The sequence below is a fragment of the Aedes aegypti genome, chromosome 2, assembly GCF_002204515.2.
Source record: "Aedes aegypti strain LVP_AGWG chromosome 2, AaegL5.0 Primary Assembly, whole genome shotgun sequence".
NCBI lineage: Eukaryota > Metazoa > Arthropoda > Insecta > Diptera > Culicidae > Aedes > Aedes aegypti.
Window position 1 is genome coordinate 413852681 of NC_035108.1, and position 17345 is coordinate 413870025.

At 38.8% G+C, this 17345-nt stretch overlaps 1 protein-coding gene across 9 annotated transcripts in view; it reads left to right on the plus strand.

The window, feature by feature from the left end:
• LOC5567979 (sodium- and chloride-dependent GABA transporter ine) overlaps positions 1-17345 on the plus strand; it is an 82964-nt gene that overhangs the window by 54143 nt on the left and 11476 nt on the right. For 8 of the 9 annotated variants that reach the window (XM_021847377.1, XM_021847372.1, XM_021847373.1 and 5 more), the window contains 2 exons: positions 6226-6413; positions 6488-6622. In XM_021847377.1, coding sequence (XP_021703069.1) covers positions 6226-6413; positions 6488-6622 — 323 coding nt within the window. Of the gene's footprint in view, positions 1-311; positions 802-6225; positions 6414-6487; positions 6623-17345 lie in introns of those variants that run through there. The other variant, XM_001657750.2, reaches the window with a different exon arrangement.

Genomic DNA, 17345 nt, shown 5'->3' on the forward strand with positions numbered 1-17345 from the left:
TAGACAGTGGCGCCAGTGGAAAAAACAAATCACATGCGTTGAACGATCACAGCTCAAGTGATAAACAGCAATCCGCCTCTGGTACCGACTTCGCAACGAACAGTACGCGCACTTACAGATAAGAAACGGATGGTATAGACATGATTTGCATCCATCTAGCTCATCCCGCGATATCGCAGCGCTCGTTCACAGCAAAATTCATACACCCGCGCTTACAATAATTTATTTTCTTTTGGGATTATCACCTGGTGGATGCTGACGTCTCAGAGCGGTCCCATTATATTTCTCGTTACACATCTACACTTTTTAGAGCCATTCGGTATCTTGTTATTTGACCGCGAAACAGCTAATCTAGCGCTTCTAAATCTTTGCAAACGTAACTTCGGCGACGGCCTGATACTGTCAGTAGGCTACCTATCATGACCGGCTAAAGATCGGATTCCGGGCTCGTCTCGTGGACGTGGAGATTAACTGAAATCTGCCGATTGCTGCTCACGTGTAGCGCTGCCAGGGCGCTACTGCGAAGAAAAATTTGTGTTGTTTGACGGTGGTGAAAATTCAGTGCTTTTCGGTGACAATGTCAGAAAAATTGGTTTGAAGAAAAAATTATAATAAAAATATTGCAACCATGGAGAGGAAGACGCAAGTGCAAATCCGGGATGGTGATTCCAAGCAGAATGGTGCTCCCAAAATTATCCACTATGGGCACATGGAAGAAGTGGATGACCTGTTCCCGCTGACCAATACTATTGGCAGCTATCCGAACAGTCCCATTTTTGCAAGGAAATATACTTCCAGAGCGTAAGTTTTTCTTTGTACGTGAAATTCGATTTTCACATTACAGTTACACTTACAGGTCTTAGAGAAAATATTTCTTTTAAGGCCCAAGTAAAAATGGAGCAGAAGTCAAAACTAAAAAGCAGTTTTCTCTTTTTACATAAACAAATCGAAGAAAATAATAGCACACAGCTCTTTTATTTGCCAAAAAAAGGCTGTGTGTTTTTATTTTCTTCGATATGTTGTTCTAAAAGGAGAAAACTGCTTTTTCAGTTTTGACTTTTGTGTCATTTTTACTTGCGCCTTAACGGGACCTCTTATATGAACTATACTGCCGTGAATCGCAAGTCAGTCCCATCTGTTAAAAGTAAGCATTGGGAAAATGGGCTGTGAAGTTTCCAAACTCGTTTGTCACATGAATATTCAAAAAATTCCAGAGGATTGAAACATGTCTAAATCTTAGTAAAACTTGCACAATTTGCTTTTCACTGCAATATCATTCCGATAAAGTATAAGTACCGTAAAAAGGAGCTTTGATAGTTTTTGAGAGAAAATCTGATTATTTCTGCATTCCGTCTTGAACATTTTAATTCAATTTTTAAACAAGTGCTGTTCTTAGTTATCAATTGCAGTTCAAAGACTACATAACGAAACATTTTTGATGGAATCACAAATTTTCTTATAATCGAAAGATGATTTCAGATAACTTTGATGATGGGTATGTAAACTCATGAAAATGCACAACCAAAGTATAGTTTAACATAATTGCAGTTGGAACTGAATCGGAGAAAAAAAGTAAAAAACAAGTACGTTGATTTGTTATGCATAAAAACATATTAACGTTCTTTTTTACAGTAGAGAATTTGTAGAAAACATCACCAACAAACAATATATGCCCATAAAGGCATAACTGAATAAGAAGACATTGAGAAAATAGCGCTCAAAGTTTGAAGTTTGTTTTCTCATACACCGCACAGATAACTCGTTTTACTTCTATGGGGCTCTGCACAAAAATCATTGGCTCTCTTTCACTTCTTCATGAAATTAGTAAACAACAAGGCCAGTAAACGTCAAAATCCTATACAAAATCATAACAGTGCACAGCCCCATTAATCAGCAAAAAAAATATAAACTTGAACACAATTTTGCAGTTGCTTTTTGGGTTGAAATAATCACCAACAAAAGTGTTTTTAGCTGAAACAAACATGACGAACACAATTGAAAGCCTATGCATATTTTCATAAAATTATATATTTGAACAGATAATTGGCATGACATTTATTTCAGTATGAATTATTCGTTTATTAAAAGACAATTTATTCAGCCAGAGGCTGCACAGACTGGCCATAACTTACAATAGACGACGGACACATGGAACAACGAGTAGACCAGTAAAGAATGTTTCGTTTGATAAAAATGTTCTTCCTGTGAATTCATGTTCAACTATAGACTGTCAAGAATAAGTGACGAACTCTTTAAAATTTCATCAAATAAGAAAAAAATGTCGAGCACTCAACACTGAAGAAGTCTGTAAGTCGCAGACGAAATAAACCTCTCTGTTGAGTTAAGCAACATATTAGTGTTTAAAGGTATTTGCTCGCCTTACTAGTGATTTTTTGTTCTTCTGAAAAAGTGAAAGGAAGTGTTAAATTTCAATGCCGCAAGAAATGGTGCCCGAAGTAACAGAACATAAACGGAATTTCTTTGATAAACCTTAAAAGAATTTTTACAGAAGTTGAAATTTAAGGCTAAGTAGCCCGTCATACGTTTTAGCAACAATGATGACTTTTCAGCTTGCATTTCAAAATGATAAAACTCAGTCTTGATAGTTTATATTGACTTGAAAAAGCATCACTGTAGGCGCTAACATGCATAAGGTATGCTGATACTTTTTCAGCTGTGTCAGTGCAAAACCAACTGATTTTCTTTGATTCGAAATCGTGAGATGAATTCGTAACAATCATTAACGACACGAATAAATTCCAATGACGGCCTACTTCGCCTTAAAGGAGTTCTCCTTTACAAGCCTTCAGTTGTAAAAGAGAACTCCTTTAAATTTTAAAAACAAACTTTCTTATATATTTTCAAGCATTTAATTGTGTAATGTAAAATTTTAAATTCCTTCTGACCATATTAACTAAATTTGCAATGCAATTCCCGTACAAATTTTTGAAAAAAATAAACAAGTCCCTGATGCAATTTGTGCTGGATTTTTAAACGGATATCTATCTGATGATTTGCAGTTAGAATTGATAACTCAAGAAAAATTTCAAGCGAAAATTATAAAAAATTGGTATGCATGTACAACTTCTAGCAGAACATGTGATGAGGAACATAATGGAATGTCAGGAAAAATTCCTTGAGAAGATTTTTGGATTAGTTTTAATTTTTTTTTCAAATTTTAAAGCAGTGGTTCCCAAACTTATCGAATTTGCGACCCCCTTCGAAACACAATAAATATCACGCGAATTCCTCAAAATTGATGCTCTTGAAACAAAAATATATGCAAGATCTAATTATGAATCCACAGATATTGTGATAATGCATACCCAAAATTTGTAATTCACCATTATATGAATGCAAGAATTTTGCTAAGACCATCTAGGGGCGACTAAGTTTACTTAAAATCCTTAAAGTTCACCGAACTTTCTTCCAAAATCCAACGCAAAATCAGGTATTTAAAAACAAATTCAGACAATAATTTTCTTGGTCAATTGGTCAAAAGATTCCCAGAAGGTTTCTTCGGATGTCTCCAAAAGTTCTACAAGAATTCGCAAAGTTTATGCCGTTTTTTGCAGACATAGTTTTCACGAGTAACTCTTCAAATATCTTGTCAGTTATTCGTCAAGAATTATCACAGAAATGTTCCAAGAATCACTACAGGTCGGACTCGATTATCCGGTGAGCTTGAGCTTGAGCTTGATTGGCCGCCCGTGGTATCGCCAGATCAGCTGCACTTACAAAAGGAACCAACCAGATGACTGCTTGGGATTAACAGGCACCCTCAGTGTATAAGTGCTGGTGATCTTTTATTTTTAGGTAACAATGGTGCCTGCCAAGTCAGAATGTAAACCAATGAGGGGAAGGGGAAGGAATTGATGATGCATTAAACTAGCTTCCATGGTTGACCGTCGGTTCATGCGGGAAGGGTGAAATGGTGGGGTAATTTTTATGGCAGAGAGGCTTGCTGGTTTGGTTAGCAGACTGTCTCAGGCGTAAAGGAAGCCATGCTATAACGATGAACGAATGGAAGCGTAGGGAAACGGTTTATTTCTGTCCGTCTCGGGTTCTAGCAAATGCTATGAACTGTGATAGATACATCAACTGTGATATATTAACCCCTCTACCGGCAGCTTCATTTTTTACCGTCAACAAAATATTTAAATCGCAGTAACTTTTTTGTTTCTCAATATTTTTGCACCATTTTTTCACAAGTTCTCAAAAAACTCTTCTAGTTTTAGAATCTGTGTCAACATTGATCATTGGTCATCTGGATCTGGAGATATTCCAAAATTCCTTGGGGGACCGACGAGTTAGCCATAACCCACGTTAATTTCTCTGGCTGCAGAATTTTTATCGTATTCGGATATTCACTCCTTAAAATGATACAATAATACGAGTATGTTGTGAAAAATTGAAGCAATTTGGTGCAGCCGTCTTTGAGTAGTAAGCATTTATGGTTCTGGTACCACGCTGGACAAATATAGATCTTGAAAACTCTAAAAAACCTCATATCGTAGTTTTCAGATTTCTCCAAGAATACTGAACCGATTTGTATGTTTTTTTCAGAGTAGCTCCTTATTATCTGACATTATATAGTACACATGTTATTTTTTTGATAAATTAATCAAAAACAAAATGGCCGTCAAATTCATTTTATATGGAGAATGTCGATCCCTCAAGGAACATCGGAATATCTTCAAAACTAGATCACTAATGATTAATATCGACACGGATTCCTAAACTAGAAGAGTTTTTTTGAGATCTTGTGAAAAAATGGTGCAAAAATATCGAGAAACAAAAAAGTTATCGCGATTTGAATATTTTTTTAGCGGTAAAAATTGAAGCTGCCGGTAGAGGGGTTAGGAGTGGTAGATAGAAGCAAGTGAAAGATACGACTACAAAGTACGAGGAAAGGGATGGGCTTGGGATTGAACCCATAACCTTCTGCTTATGAAGCGAATGCGAATATGTCAACTTTGGCATAGAAAGCTCTCAGTTAATAACTGTTGAAGTGCTCGTTGAACACTAAGGTGAGAAGCACGCTCTGTCCCAGTGAGGACGTAAGGCCAAGAAGAAGAAGAAGAATGTCACTTACTATGTTGGCATGTTGCCAAAATCGAATGGGCAGTCGAGCACTCGACACTGAAGTTGTCTGTAACTCGCTGATGAAATAGGCCTATCTGTCAAGATAAGCAACATATTAGAGTTTACAAGTATTTGCTCACCTACTAAATGATACTAGTGATTTTTTTTTCTTTTGCAAAAGTGAAGTGAAGTGTTAAAATTCAATTCAAAACTGTACCTATTTAATGTAGCTATTACAGTTTTGAAATGCACAAGGTTTATATTTTGATGCAAAATATAATGGACTCACACTTTAAGAGAATATTTTAATTAGGTTAAAACTTGAATAATCTTTGTGAATCTGAGTAGATTTTTAAACCACTATAGAGCAGACCTATACGTTCATCGTATACTGACTGATAAAAAGTACAGGTATACTGGTGCTGATTGGAAAATCAAATGAACAGTCGTTATTTATTCCTTCGCTACATTAAATTATGTCCCCTTTGACGAACTGTTACTGAATCGTCACATATGCATTGGAATCAAATGAGCTTGAATATTAATGAGGTTTACTCGACTAATTTTGCACAGTAAATTTATTTCATACTGATATTTGATGCTCGCGATGATATGCGAGACAACCGCGGTCATATTACTTACCGTCATGGATACAGATCAAGTCTACTTACGACCTGCGGTTTACCAAAGTCAAGCACATCTCACACGAGCAGGTTCGACAATGGAAAACTCGATCAATTCTTCCTTCGTGATTGATCGTTTATCGATCCATCAGAGTGAAGGTGGAGGAGATTGTAGGTGACGGTTTGATGCGGTACCTATCAATTGGTATCGCAAACATGGGAAGTCGCATTTTGAAACCCTACCGTTGTCTCAGTTTAATTCCAGCTGAATGAGTAAGGCATGTTTCTAAATTGAAATGCCGTATCGAAAACGTGAGAGGAGGCTCTTTGGCATTATAGCGATAATTTTGCATTGAGGCGATTCTATTTTGAAAATATTGTATAGCTTTGATCGATATCAAATCATCTTTTTATTATTATACGATTAGTTTTGAGGGTTGAGGTTTGCATTTAATTGATTTAATGCATAATTTTGTATCACAAACAACTATATTGATAGGTAATACTTTCCCGACAGGCCCCCGGATGAACCGTACGACAATGACAGCTACACGGGTATCTCGGACGACTCGGACATCGATAACCTGAAGCCCCGAAAGCAGCACTGGGCCAACAAGATGCAGTTTGTGCTGGCCTGCATCGGCTATTCGGTCGGATTAGGCAACGTGTGGCGGTTTCCCTATCTGTGTTATAAAAGCGGTGGAGGTAAACTTCGGATCGTGTCTAATATCTTGTTGCTTGAAAGTATTGATCTGAATTCTTTATATTTTACATTATAGGAGTTTTCCTGGTGCCGTATTTTATAATACTGCTGACCTGTGGCATCCCGATGCTGTTCATGGAGCTTGCTGTCGGACAGTACACGGGACGGGGGCCGATCGGAGCACTGGGACAGTTGTGTCCGTTGTTGAAAGGTGAGTGCTATGAAATGTTTTGTAGGGTTTACACATAACCAAGAACTGTAATGAACTACGTGGGCAATCTGCCATTTTATTAATAATAGTGAAATACATAAAAATTACAGTGAAACCTCCATGATTCGATGCTCCATGACTCGATGTCGAATCATGGAATCATACCAAAACAAAATTTACTATGCTGCCCATAATTGCACACTGACGTAAGCGCCAATATTATCAAAATGCAATTTTTCATTGCTATGCTTACTTTACCTAAAAATACACTCGTTGGATATGCGAACAACACTTATTTGTTCAAAAATATTTGAGTTTGTAACCGGTTGGTTCCAATCTTTAGATTTTTGTGTTTGTATGAGTTTATATGTTTACGAAAATTCACCTTTTTCAATTATAAAATACAGTAGGCTACACTTTAGCGAGAATTTGTACCACTGTAACCAAAATCGACTACGTTACTGAAGGGGTTTTCGATAACTCGCCCAATAGTCGCACAAAAATGGTAGAACGAATGGAAAGAGAAGATGAATCTACTGGGCGCTGCCATCTTCTAGAAATAGGCTATTGGGCAGAGTATTATCAGGCGTCCGTGTGTTAAGATCAGTGTCTGTGAAGTGCGGTATAATTGTTGACCCCCCCCCCCTAATCAGGGTGTTGGACAAGGGAACTGCCTCCGTTCAGGTAAATAGGTCCAGCAATTGCATTTGACCACCCTGACGGTAAACCTCCTAATTCCTTATAACAGGACCTCGTATCCGTTTTAAGAACGGTCAACACACGGCGGCTCGGAAGTCAAGATGGCTTCCAAGCATAACAGCAAAGGATTCGTCCTCGTCCGATTCCGGACAATTCCCTCAGGCCTTCGGCCTTAACCGTCAAGGAGGGTCCCTTCTCGGCACGGTCATTCCGGTCTCGTCCTGGGCCGTGCCGATCTCGTCAATGAAGGAAGACGCCTGTTCGCCGGAGCTTCATCAGCTACGCCCGCTGAATGCAGCCAATCCGCCATTCCACCAGCCCCGAGCAGCCTCGCTGTGAGTTTCTGGCCACACGGTAGTGCAGGAGCAGCCGTGTGGGCCAACGCGATGAAGAAGAACCGGTAGCTGCAGCTGTGAGTACTTCAAGAATCCCCAAAGTCTCGCTTACACGCCACAAAATGTACAACCCACACCCACACGCCACACAAGGGCTTAAATAAAAGTTTAAGAATGTGAAATTTCTAGTTTTTCATACTTTGTTCGCGAAGCCCCTCCGATTACCCAGTAACATGCCGACCCTGCGACACAGTTCAGGGGTCTCATGTTACTGAGCTAGTTACCCGGGAGTGGTTGGTAGCCACTAGCTCTTCAGGGGTTCCCAAGGGAGTCTCCGGGGAGTTATAAGTTTTAAAAGGAATTGGACGTGAGCACATACACCAACTTATCCGAATAAACAATATGGTTTATCTGGTATTTGTTCGGATAATTTAGCGTATAAACCAGGTTGCTATGACGCCAACCTGGTTGTTTTACGCCAATTCATCCATATAATCGTTCATCAAACACACTGTTTCTTCGGATAAAATGACGTATGCGTTTTTAGTTGACAAAAGTACGACATAACACAAAAAATCTTCCCAAGTCAACTTTTGAATTTCAGTCTTTAGCAAATGCACAGACTATTTGATTGAAATTATGAACAGATGCAAGAATGCAGCCGGAAACACAAAAAAAACGCATTTTCCCAACAATGATAGTGCCGGTGGTTACGTCGACCATGCGAACACGAACAGAGTATACTTATTCGTATGTGATTTCAGCAATAAGCATGTATTAATTGATTCTATTTTTTAAATTGTTAGTGGAATAATCAGAGCTCTGTTGGAGGCGACCAGTTCAAGTCTCTTACCACCTACAAGCAATTTTAATTACATAAAATACCATGTAAATATTTGCTAAAGTTCCCACCCTATATTCAAATCGGTCATGATTTATAGCGACAGTTTTCCACCGCGCGCGACAAAACGTTCGATATGGTGTGATCAGTTTTCAGAAGTGCCCGTTTGTGGTCACTGCGGTGCGCGATCTTAACCAGTAATGTTCATGCATTATTAATGTCGTTCTCATGGAGCTACTTAGCAATCAATCCATGTCATCCATCCATCCATCCATCCATCCATCCAATCCAAAAAAAAAAAAAAAAAAAAAAATCCACACTTTATTATTCGAAACTGGTACCTAAATACGGTATCCATGAAATCAACAAAATTCTAGATTTAGAATTTGAAACACTAAAGATAACGCTGTTAAATGTCTTTATCCGAAAACGAAGAAATTTTTTGTTATCTTAAAGATGTTGCATTGGAAAAATCTTTACAGACCATTTTCACTACAATTCACTCTAGATTTCAACCTACCACAGAGACAACAGACACTCTGTCTGAGTTGGAGCATATCTCACAGCGACTCACGCTCACTTAAGATGCAAAATTTATTCCAATCGCCCAGATACAATTAGCGAGACAGCTAACGAATATTAATCGCCATAAATGCAGCTTACCGGGTGCCAACTATCAACAGTCAATATTCATTAGCATCGATAATCAAGCTAACGATGGAACTGTTCAAGCTTTTTAGTTGGCGATATATTTACTGCATACTTAGTAGTTACCGCACAGAATGTAGGGTCTCATTTGTTTCAGTGTTCGACGCTGTGACAATTCGGTTTAAAAGGCAATAAATATTGGCTACCTTACCGAATAGGATCATAAAGTCATTAGGAAATCAATTGTCAGTTGAAATGCATTATAGCATTATCGCGATCGACGCGTGTTTGCGTTTGTAATGTATGGTTCAGTTTGATTTACGACCAGGCTGACCTTCAGCTTAAGTCGACATCGGCGTACTTCATTCACAAATCAACACAAGACGGATGCCGCCCCCAAGTGCCACGTGTCTTATGGACGGCGGCCGTTTGTGTTTCATTCATGAAAAACCAATAAACGGAAACTCTTTTGTGACATATTTGTCAGTGATACACGGTGGCAGCATAGGAGCAGTTTTTATTACAAATATCTATATGATTGAAAGGTGCCTCCCTTCAATATATGGATTAATTTTAAATTTTTTGAAGCGTCTTAGGTCTGAACAAATTAGTAAAATTTTGTTGTTTAAAATCCGTCAACTACAGTAGGTTTTGCTCACATTTAACATTTAAATTAGGTATTAATTAAATATAAGCTTCAAAGTTTCAGGCCTGTGCGTTGTTTGAAAATGTTCAAGGAAAATAAGTCACTCGTTAACGTCATTTAGACGAAACATATAAATAAAAAAAAATTCTTTTATGTCCATGTATGTTACTTCAGGCGTAGGTAAAGATTACACACTACTAGGTATATTTTTAATTTCGAACAATCAATTCGTCCGACCCTTGTATGAAGGCGTGCCACTGTGCGATGTTTAAAAGAAACAATGCATAGCATTTTATTGCTAACGATGAATCCTTTAGTATCTTATAGTAATTCCTTATTTTTTTTCTGTGGGGGTTGTAAACGCACAAATGTCAATAACTGACATGTCTTTCTAGAACATTGTGCTTCGAGAAAATAGAGCACTGACTTTTATGATTGATCTCTAAACGGTAACATGATGGAAAAGGTTTTTAATCGAAATATGAGCCCATCAGCTTTTAGTTAGCAGAAAACAGACATGATGATAATTAGTAGTAGAAAACTAATGATGGTCGTGCTACCTACCTACTACCTGTTGTACAGAAACATCATTACGGTAGTTGATTTACTGTTGCCGGTTCACGAGCATCATGTAAGGCTTTTTGTTTATTTTCTTTGCATGACACTCGTTTATGACTGTGCTAATGGCCCAATTTGGCATTCAGTTAAAATGCCTTTCAATGGCGTGTATACTAAAGTACTGTCTCCTTTTGAAATCTGAAACAGATAGTAAAATGAACACCTTAAGGAAATCATCTTGTTTCTGATAGAAAACCGAGAAATTTTTATAGTTCTATCGCACAACATCAATAATAGGGATGTAATCTATAGCAGCGAGATAAATTCAGACTAAAATAGCTAAATTTTTACATATTTTCATCGCTATCAAAATGCAAATGTTCATTTTACCTGCACTATGTGGGTAAAATGAACAGCGGTTAGTGGTAAAACGAACACCATGCAAAAAACGTGAGCAAAACAAATATTTATGAAAATTTCCATTACCCCACCGAAAATACAACCATTAATAATTGTAACCCATTCAAAAAGAATTCAAAAGGTATCAGATTTGACATCATATCATAACGATATTCACCTCACTGAAAAACCTCAAGTCTTCCGAGCTAAAAGTTACGTCAGTTCTAGTGTTCAATCGTGGTTTTCTAAAATCTTAGTTTTCGTTGATATTTTCACTTCAATTGGCCTACGTATCAACTCGAACACTCAGATTTATGCTCTAAATCGTCCGTGCGTGATAAAAAATCATCAAAATTAGTTTTTTTTTTCTCGGTAAAAGGCACGGTGTTCATTTTACCACCACTTCCCCTAAACTTGTTGTTGGATTTCTTTCGATGACCTTTTCAGAGAAAACGCACGGGATTTAGTAGCGCTGATTACTTGAAGCTGAAATTCAAATTTTTAAATAAATGACCTGATTTAAGCTGACAAACTACTCACAAATTGGTCTTCCTTTAGCTGACGAACAGACTGAAATCCAACTACTGTTTCGGATCTACTCAGGATCCGTTTAACTAACGAATCGAGTTCGTGTTAACCTAATATAATTAACAATTGGTTGAAATACTGTATAAGTTGAAAAGTTCATTGTACAACTTACTGCTAGTTAATGACAAATTCAACTGGAAATAATTCACCCACTCTTCAGGTTTTCAATCGTAATAATAACACTTAATTGTAAATTAATCTAAATAAACCTTTTAACACGTTCTATAGTAACATGTAAACATAGATTCCGATCTTTGTATGATATTTTGTAACAATCGCCTGACACCTGAATGCTGACAGTTTGTTGATTTGACTGTAGCGCCTGCAGAAATGTTCGCTTGTCACTCACGTACACTGAACAAAATCTCCCGCCTTGAATTGAATGATTCGTAATTCACAAGGCTGCATATCTCAAAATTCCTTATTTTGAATGATTTTGAGTGAATATAATGCATCCACTATTTGCTGAACAAAAATCATCCGATTCTGTGATGGCATTCAGCATTAATCCGTATGAAAATATGTTGATATTTGAATTATGGCAACATGAATGAATAATGTGCTTATTTTAAAAGATAATAATTTCCACCATGTCCCAAATCAAAAATCATTCAATTATGTTCTGAATGTCATAAGACTAATGATGCTAGACATAATATCATCCTTGTCAACTGTAGTAAAAAATGGCGGTTGCAACAGTTCCCGCATGCAGAGTTCGGAGTTTTTCGATTTGATTTAACAGGTAATTGGACTTTTTGATGGACTTATTGTTATCTGTAGCAACTGATTATTATATTTAGGAGCACCAAACATCATTTGTAGCTAAAGATGAAGGATTGTTGGCTGGATCAAGGACTCGTTATTCAAATAGGCACCTCACGTCAAGTCACGATGGTCGTCGATTCAAGATTTATATTTTTTATACTTAGCTAAACAGTTCGTGGAAATAAATATTTATGTGTGTCAGGGCCGGATTTACAAATGTGGGGGCCCTGGGGCCATTGTCTCGTGGGGGCCCTCTTCCCAGAAAAACATTCTGATACATTAGAATAGATTAGATATTTTAAATGTTTTTTTAAGGTTTTCATTGTCAGAAGTCATGTTTATTAAATGTTTTTGGTGCTTTTTCGACAATAACAAAATTTATTTGATTTATTCCTTTCTTATTGGTACCTTAATTCAAATTATGCTTATTCTATTAATGTTGAATATGAACTTTAATATTAAAGTTGTTGAACATACAGATTTATTTTTGCGTTGAAGAAATTGATTTAGGGCTGGTAGCAGGTCTTTATCTTGAACCTTGTTTCCTTTTTTTATGCAAGTCTCTAAAAAAGTTTCTATTTGTAATGGAAGGTCTCAAGTTCAATCAAAATGATGTTCCTCGACAGGGATCTCTCTAAAAATTATTTTATAGATTCCTTTACCAATTCTCCCAGATATGCATCCAGTGATTTTTCAAAATATGCTTAGAGTATTTTATCCAGGAAATCCTTGAGCACTCCAAAGATATTACCTCCCGATTATTTTTTTCAGAGAAGCTATACTTGGAGTTCCTCTAGATAGATATTCTCCAGTTGTTACCCTCTAGGAGATCTTACAGATGTTTCAAAGATGTAAATCTTGGAAGGTATACTAGGGAAATCGATGTTAAGTCGATCATCGGAAAATTCTTTGTGATTTAGGACTTCCTTGAAAATATCTGAATCTTTGAAGAAATTCCTGATGGAACCATTAAGGTATTTTTTATGGTTGTCCTTGAAAAAATTCAGGATATATTCTTAAAATATCCCAAACAAAATGCTTGGAAAAATTCCTTAGCAAAATTCTTGGACAATGTTCGGCCCATTTAGTTTGTGAACTCCTGGTTCTGATCTCTTTAGATCACATTCAAGTAGTTTAATTCTCCCATGATAAGAGCGATAAGAGCTATCACCCATCTCTCGCTTCCCAAGAGATCGCCGCATCCAGATATCGGCGTTTTTATAATTGCCAATTTACACCCGAATAAATTTAGTTAGCCACCAATATCTTTCAAGAGAAATGTCTCTATACTCGGTTCGCGGTCGGGAATAAAGTTTAGCTTTGCTAACGTAAACTTGTCCCCAGTGTAGTGATTCGGATTGAGAAAAGTCAACAATCGGAGGTGGAGGTCAGGGACCTCTGAAGACCCGCGTCTGGACGGACTTATTTTGATACAGTCCACTTAGATTGTCCGTGCCAGAACAGACGAATTCCACGGGAAATAATCACTTCATGCTTTTCTGGAGAAATCTTCGGAATAATATCTGAGGCTTTGGGAAACTACAAGTAATTCCTTGAGAAAATCATGAAGAAATAACAATCGGTAATACGAGCGGTAATATTGCCGTAATGTCACGAGGAATTACAATAAAAGAGAAATGTCTGACTTGATTGATTCCTGTCTCTTCTTGGTCTCTTTCTTCAAGCTAGATGTCTCTCTAATTCCTTTATTCAAGGCACTCAAATACTACCTGTTATGCAGTGTGTTTCATTAAGTCATTTTCCGAGCTTTAGAAAATCGTTAGGAATTTAAGCCAAATATTCGCACTCTACTTGTTTATCCAAATCGTTTTCGAATCTTCTTGTCAACAAAATTCCATTCTGAATGTTCTGATATTCTGCTTAAGTAATTCATTTTAAATTCATAAATGTTGCATAAATTTCGCCCATTATTCCGGATTTCTTAAAATAAAATTGAATCTTTAAAATCATATGATGTGGTTTAAAAAAGTATGAACTATTGCATTGATTCTAATTATTCGTAAAAGTTTAACGACAAATATGTTTGTCAAGATTTGTGGGGGCCCCTAAAATGTGGGGGCCCGGGGGCCATGGCCCCCTTGGACCCCCCATAAATCCGGCCCTGATGTGTGTTGAACAATTAAGAAGCCTTGCTCTTCGATTTGCAATCATTTAAATATCTTATTGGTATTTCATTCAATATGTTTACATTTAGATGTATGATGATCATTCAATTATCGATCGCTTTTGGAAACAGACAATTCATTCCATGATTGGATGATTTTCATTCAGTGTGATTTGTAAACAGATGATTTTCATGCAGATGAAAATCATCTTGAATGTGTCTGAAAATAGGAATGGGGCTCGGATGAGGCAAAAATCATTCAATGTATGGCGGGAGATTTCGTTCAGTGTACAAATGGGCAGACACGCAACCAGAGGCGTTGTTGGGTAACTTAGAGCAGCGCTGCCAGTATCGGCAACACTTGTACAAATAAATAATTTCTTAGTGGTTAGGCTAACAATACACGTTGCCAAACATTTTGCTGGGATTGGATAGAAGACCAAACATCTTAATGAAATGTACAGAATTATTATTCGATCATCAGAAAGATGTTTGTCCGTCAATTCCTTGATTTTATATGTTTAATTAACTTGTAAATAGAGAACACTGAATCAACAAATTCACGCCACAATACTCGATTCCCGTAACGTAGGCAGATCATCTTTACGTGGTGCGTTACGAGGTAAAATCTACCGGAGAACGGACGAAAAGCCAGGGGCTTAACGGAACAACTTGGCAAGGTAGAAGGCAAAAGAGACACTAAGTCGTGTCAGACCGAAGTGTTTTCCTTCACAGACAACGCGAATATATCTGATTATATTATTCGATACGCGATGCGAAAGAGGGGACCTTCCGAGGATTAATACGTGCCGAAAAGACGTATGGCTGCCAAGCCTAAGGCCTAGAAAGCCAAGAAAAAAGAGCTACGGGATAGGAACCAGGCAGTGCACCCACGGAAACCACGGGCGCAAGGCAACAGCAACCCGTGGATACGTGTCGAAAAAAAAACAAACTAAGGAGAAAACCGAAAACGGAGCCCAAGGAGAACGTAATACCAAAAACAGCGAAACGTGGGAATTTTGAGCGAGGCCCTCGTTATCAAAACGGAGGAAGCGAAATACTCCGATGTTCTAAGGGCGATGCGAAGCACGGAGAAGTTATCGCCATTAAGCGCAGATGTACGGAGCATAAGGCGGACTAGGTTTGGTGAAATGATCCTAGTCTTAAAGAAGGACGCCAAGCAAAAGAGTGCAGTCTATAAGCAACTGGCACAAGAAGTACTTGGCGACGAGGTGGATGTAGATCCCTGACTGCAAAAGCGACCCAGTAAACACACCATCGTATATGATGGGGTATAAGAGTACAAATGTGGAGGCGATATACGTACATCTTGCATGTAGTCTTATGGCACATGTACGTATATCACCTCCACATTTGTACTCTTATGCGCTATCTTGTACGAGTTCGTGTTTACTGGGGACTCTTTAGTGTAAAAATCTGAGCCTCAAAGAGCAGTGTGACATCGACGTAGCCAGTAAGGCCATCCACCTTAGACAGGGCTCGCAGGGCACTCAGGTGGCGGCGATCAGGCTGCCGGTTGCACAAGCCAACAAAGCGAAGAACTTGGGCATATTCAAGGTAGGCTGGTCGGTTTGCCGGCTGAGTATACGACAGCCTTATGAAGTTTGCTTCAAGTGTTTTGGGAAGGGCCATAAGTCGTGGAATTGCAATGGTCCCGACAGAAGTAAGATGTGCAGAAAATGCGGCACCGAAGGCCATAGGGCAAGCGATTGTAAGCAAAACGCTAAGTGCCTAATACCTATGTGTCGACAGAGTAGACAACGGACACTTAACGGGCAGACCCAAATGTCCGAGCACAAGCTGAGTATCAAAGCAGCCAAAACGGAAGTAACACAGTTAAATTTAAGGTGATTATAGAGCGAAGCCACACTTCAAATTTTCAAGAGCACAAGACTTGAGAACCAATCAGCGCTCCGCGTAGAAAATCTAACCCATTGGTCACCACCAGCAAGCAAGCAATTTGATTGGTTTTCAACGAGAAATTTTGTCAAATACTCTCGTCTTGTGCTCTTGAAAATTCAAAGTTTGGCTTCGTTTTATAATCACCTTAAACCACTGTGATGCAGCCCAGCAGCTGCTTTGGCAGTCAGTTTCGGAAGCGAAGACCGACGTGGTGTTGCTATCGGACCCATACCGCATACCAGCCAAAAACGGGAACTGGGTGGCGGACAGGACAATACCCAATCCAAGAATTAGTCTCCATCTCAAATGATGGTTTTGCGATAGCAAAAATCAATGGCGTATTCTATTGCAGTTGTTACGCGCCTCCAAGGTGGTCGATCGAGGAATTTTCCCACATGGTCGACAGGATGATAGCCGAACTAGCTAATCGGCAGCCAGTAGTGATAGCTGGTGACCTTGATGCATGGGCGTGGAGGTGGGGTAGCCGCTACACCAACCAAAGAGGCCATGTTGGAATCCCTGGCCGCATTAAATGTAGAGCTGGCAAATGTGGTTACAGGGAGTACCTTCCGCAGAAATGGTGCAGAATCGATTATCGACGTGACGTTTTGTAGTCCTAACCTTTTAGGTACCATGAACTGGCGCGTTGATGACGGTTATACTCATAGCGATCTTCAATCGATTCGCTATAGTATAATACCAGATGGGTGGAGGGCAGTACGATGTAACTCGACCGGGCATTCTTTGATAGTCTATGCGAGAGTTCCAATTCGAGTCCATGGGGTGACGCCTACAGAGTGGTAATGGCTAATACCAAAGGTGCCATAGCACCCCAAGAGAAGTCGCCCGAGTTGCTGCGATCGATAATCGATGTACTCTTCCCGCATCATCCCACAAGCCCATGGCCTTCAGCGCCGTATGCGGCAGATGAAGGAGAAATGGCGAGGGTGATGAACGAAGAGCTGGCAGAAATCATTCGCGTCAAATAAGGCACCGGGTCCCGATGATATTCCGAATGTTGCCTTAAAAGCGGCAGTGAACGTGGATCCGGGCATGTTCAGAACCACGATGCAACGCTTCATTGATCAAGGAATTTTCCCGGATGTACGGAAGCGACAGAAATTGGCGCTACTACCCAAGGCGGGGAAACCACCGTCGGCGTATAGACCTATTTGTCTACTAGGTACGACGGGTAA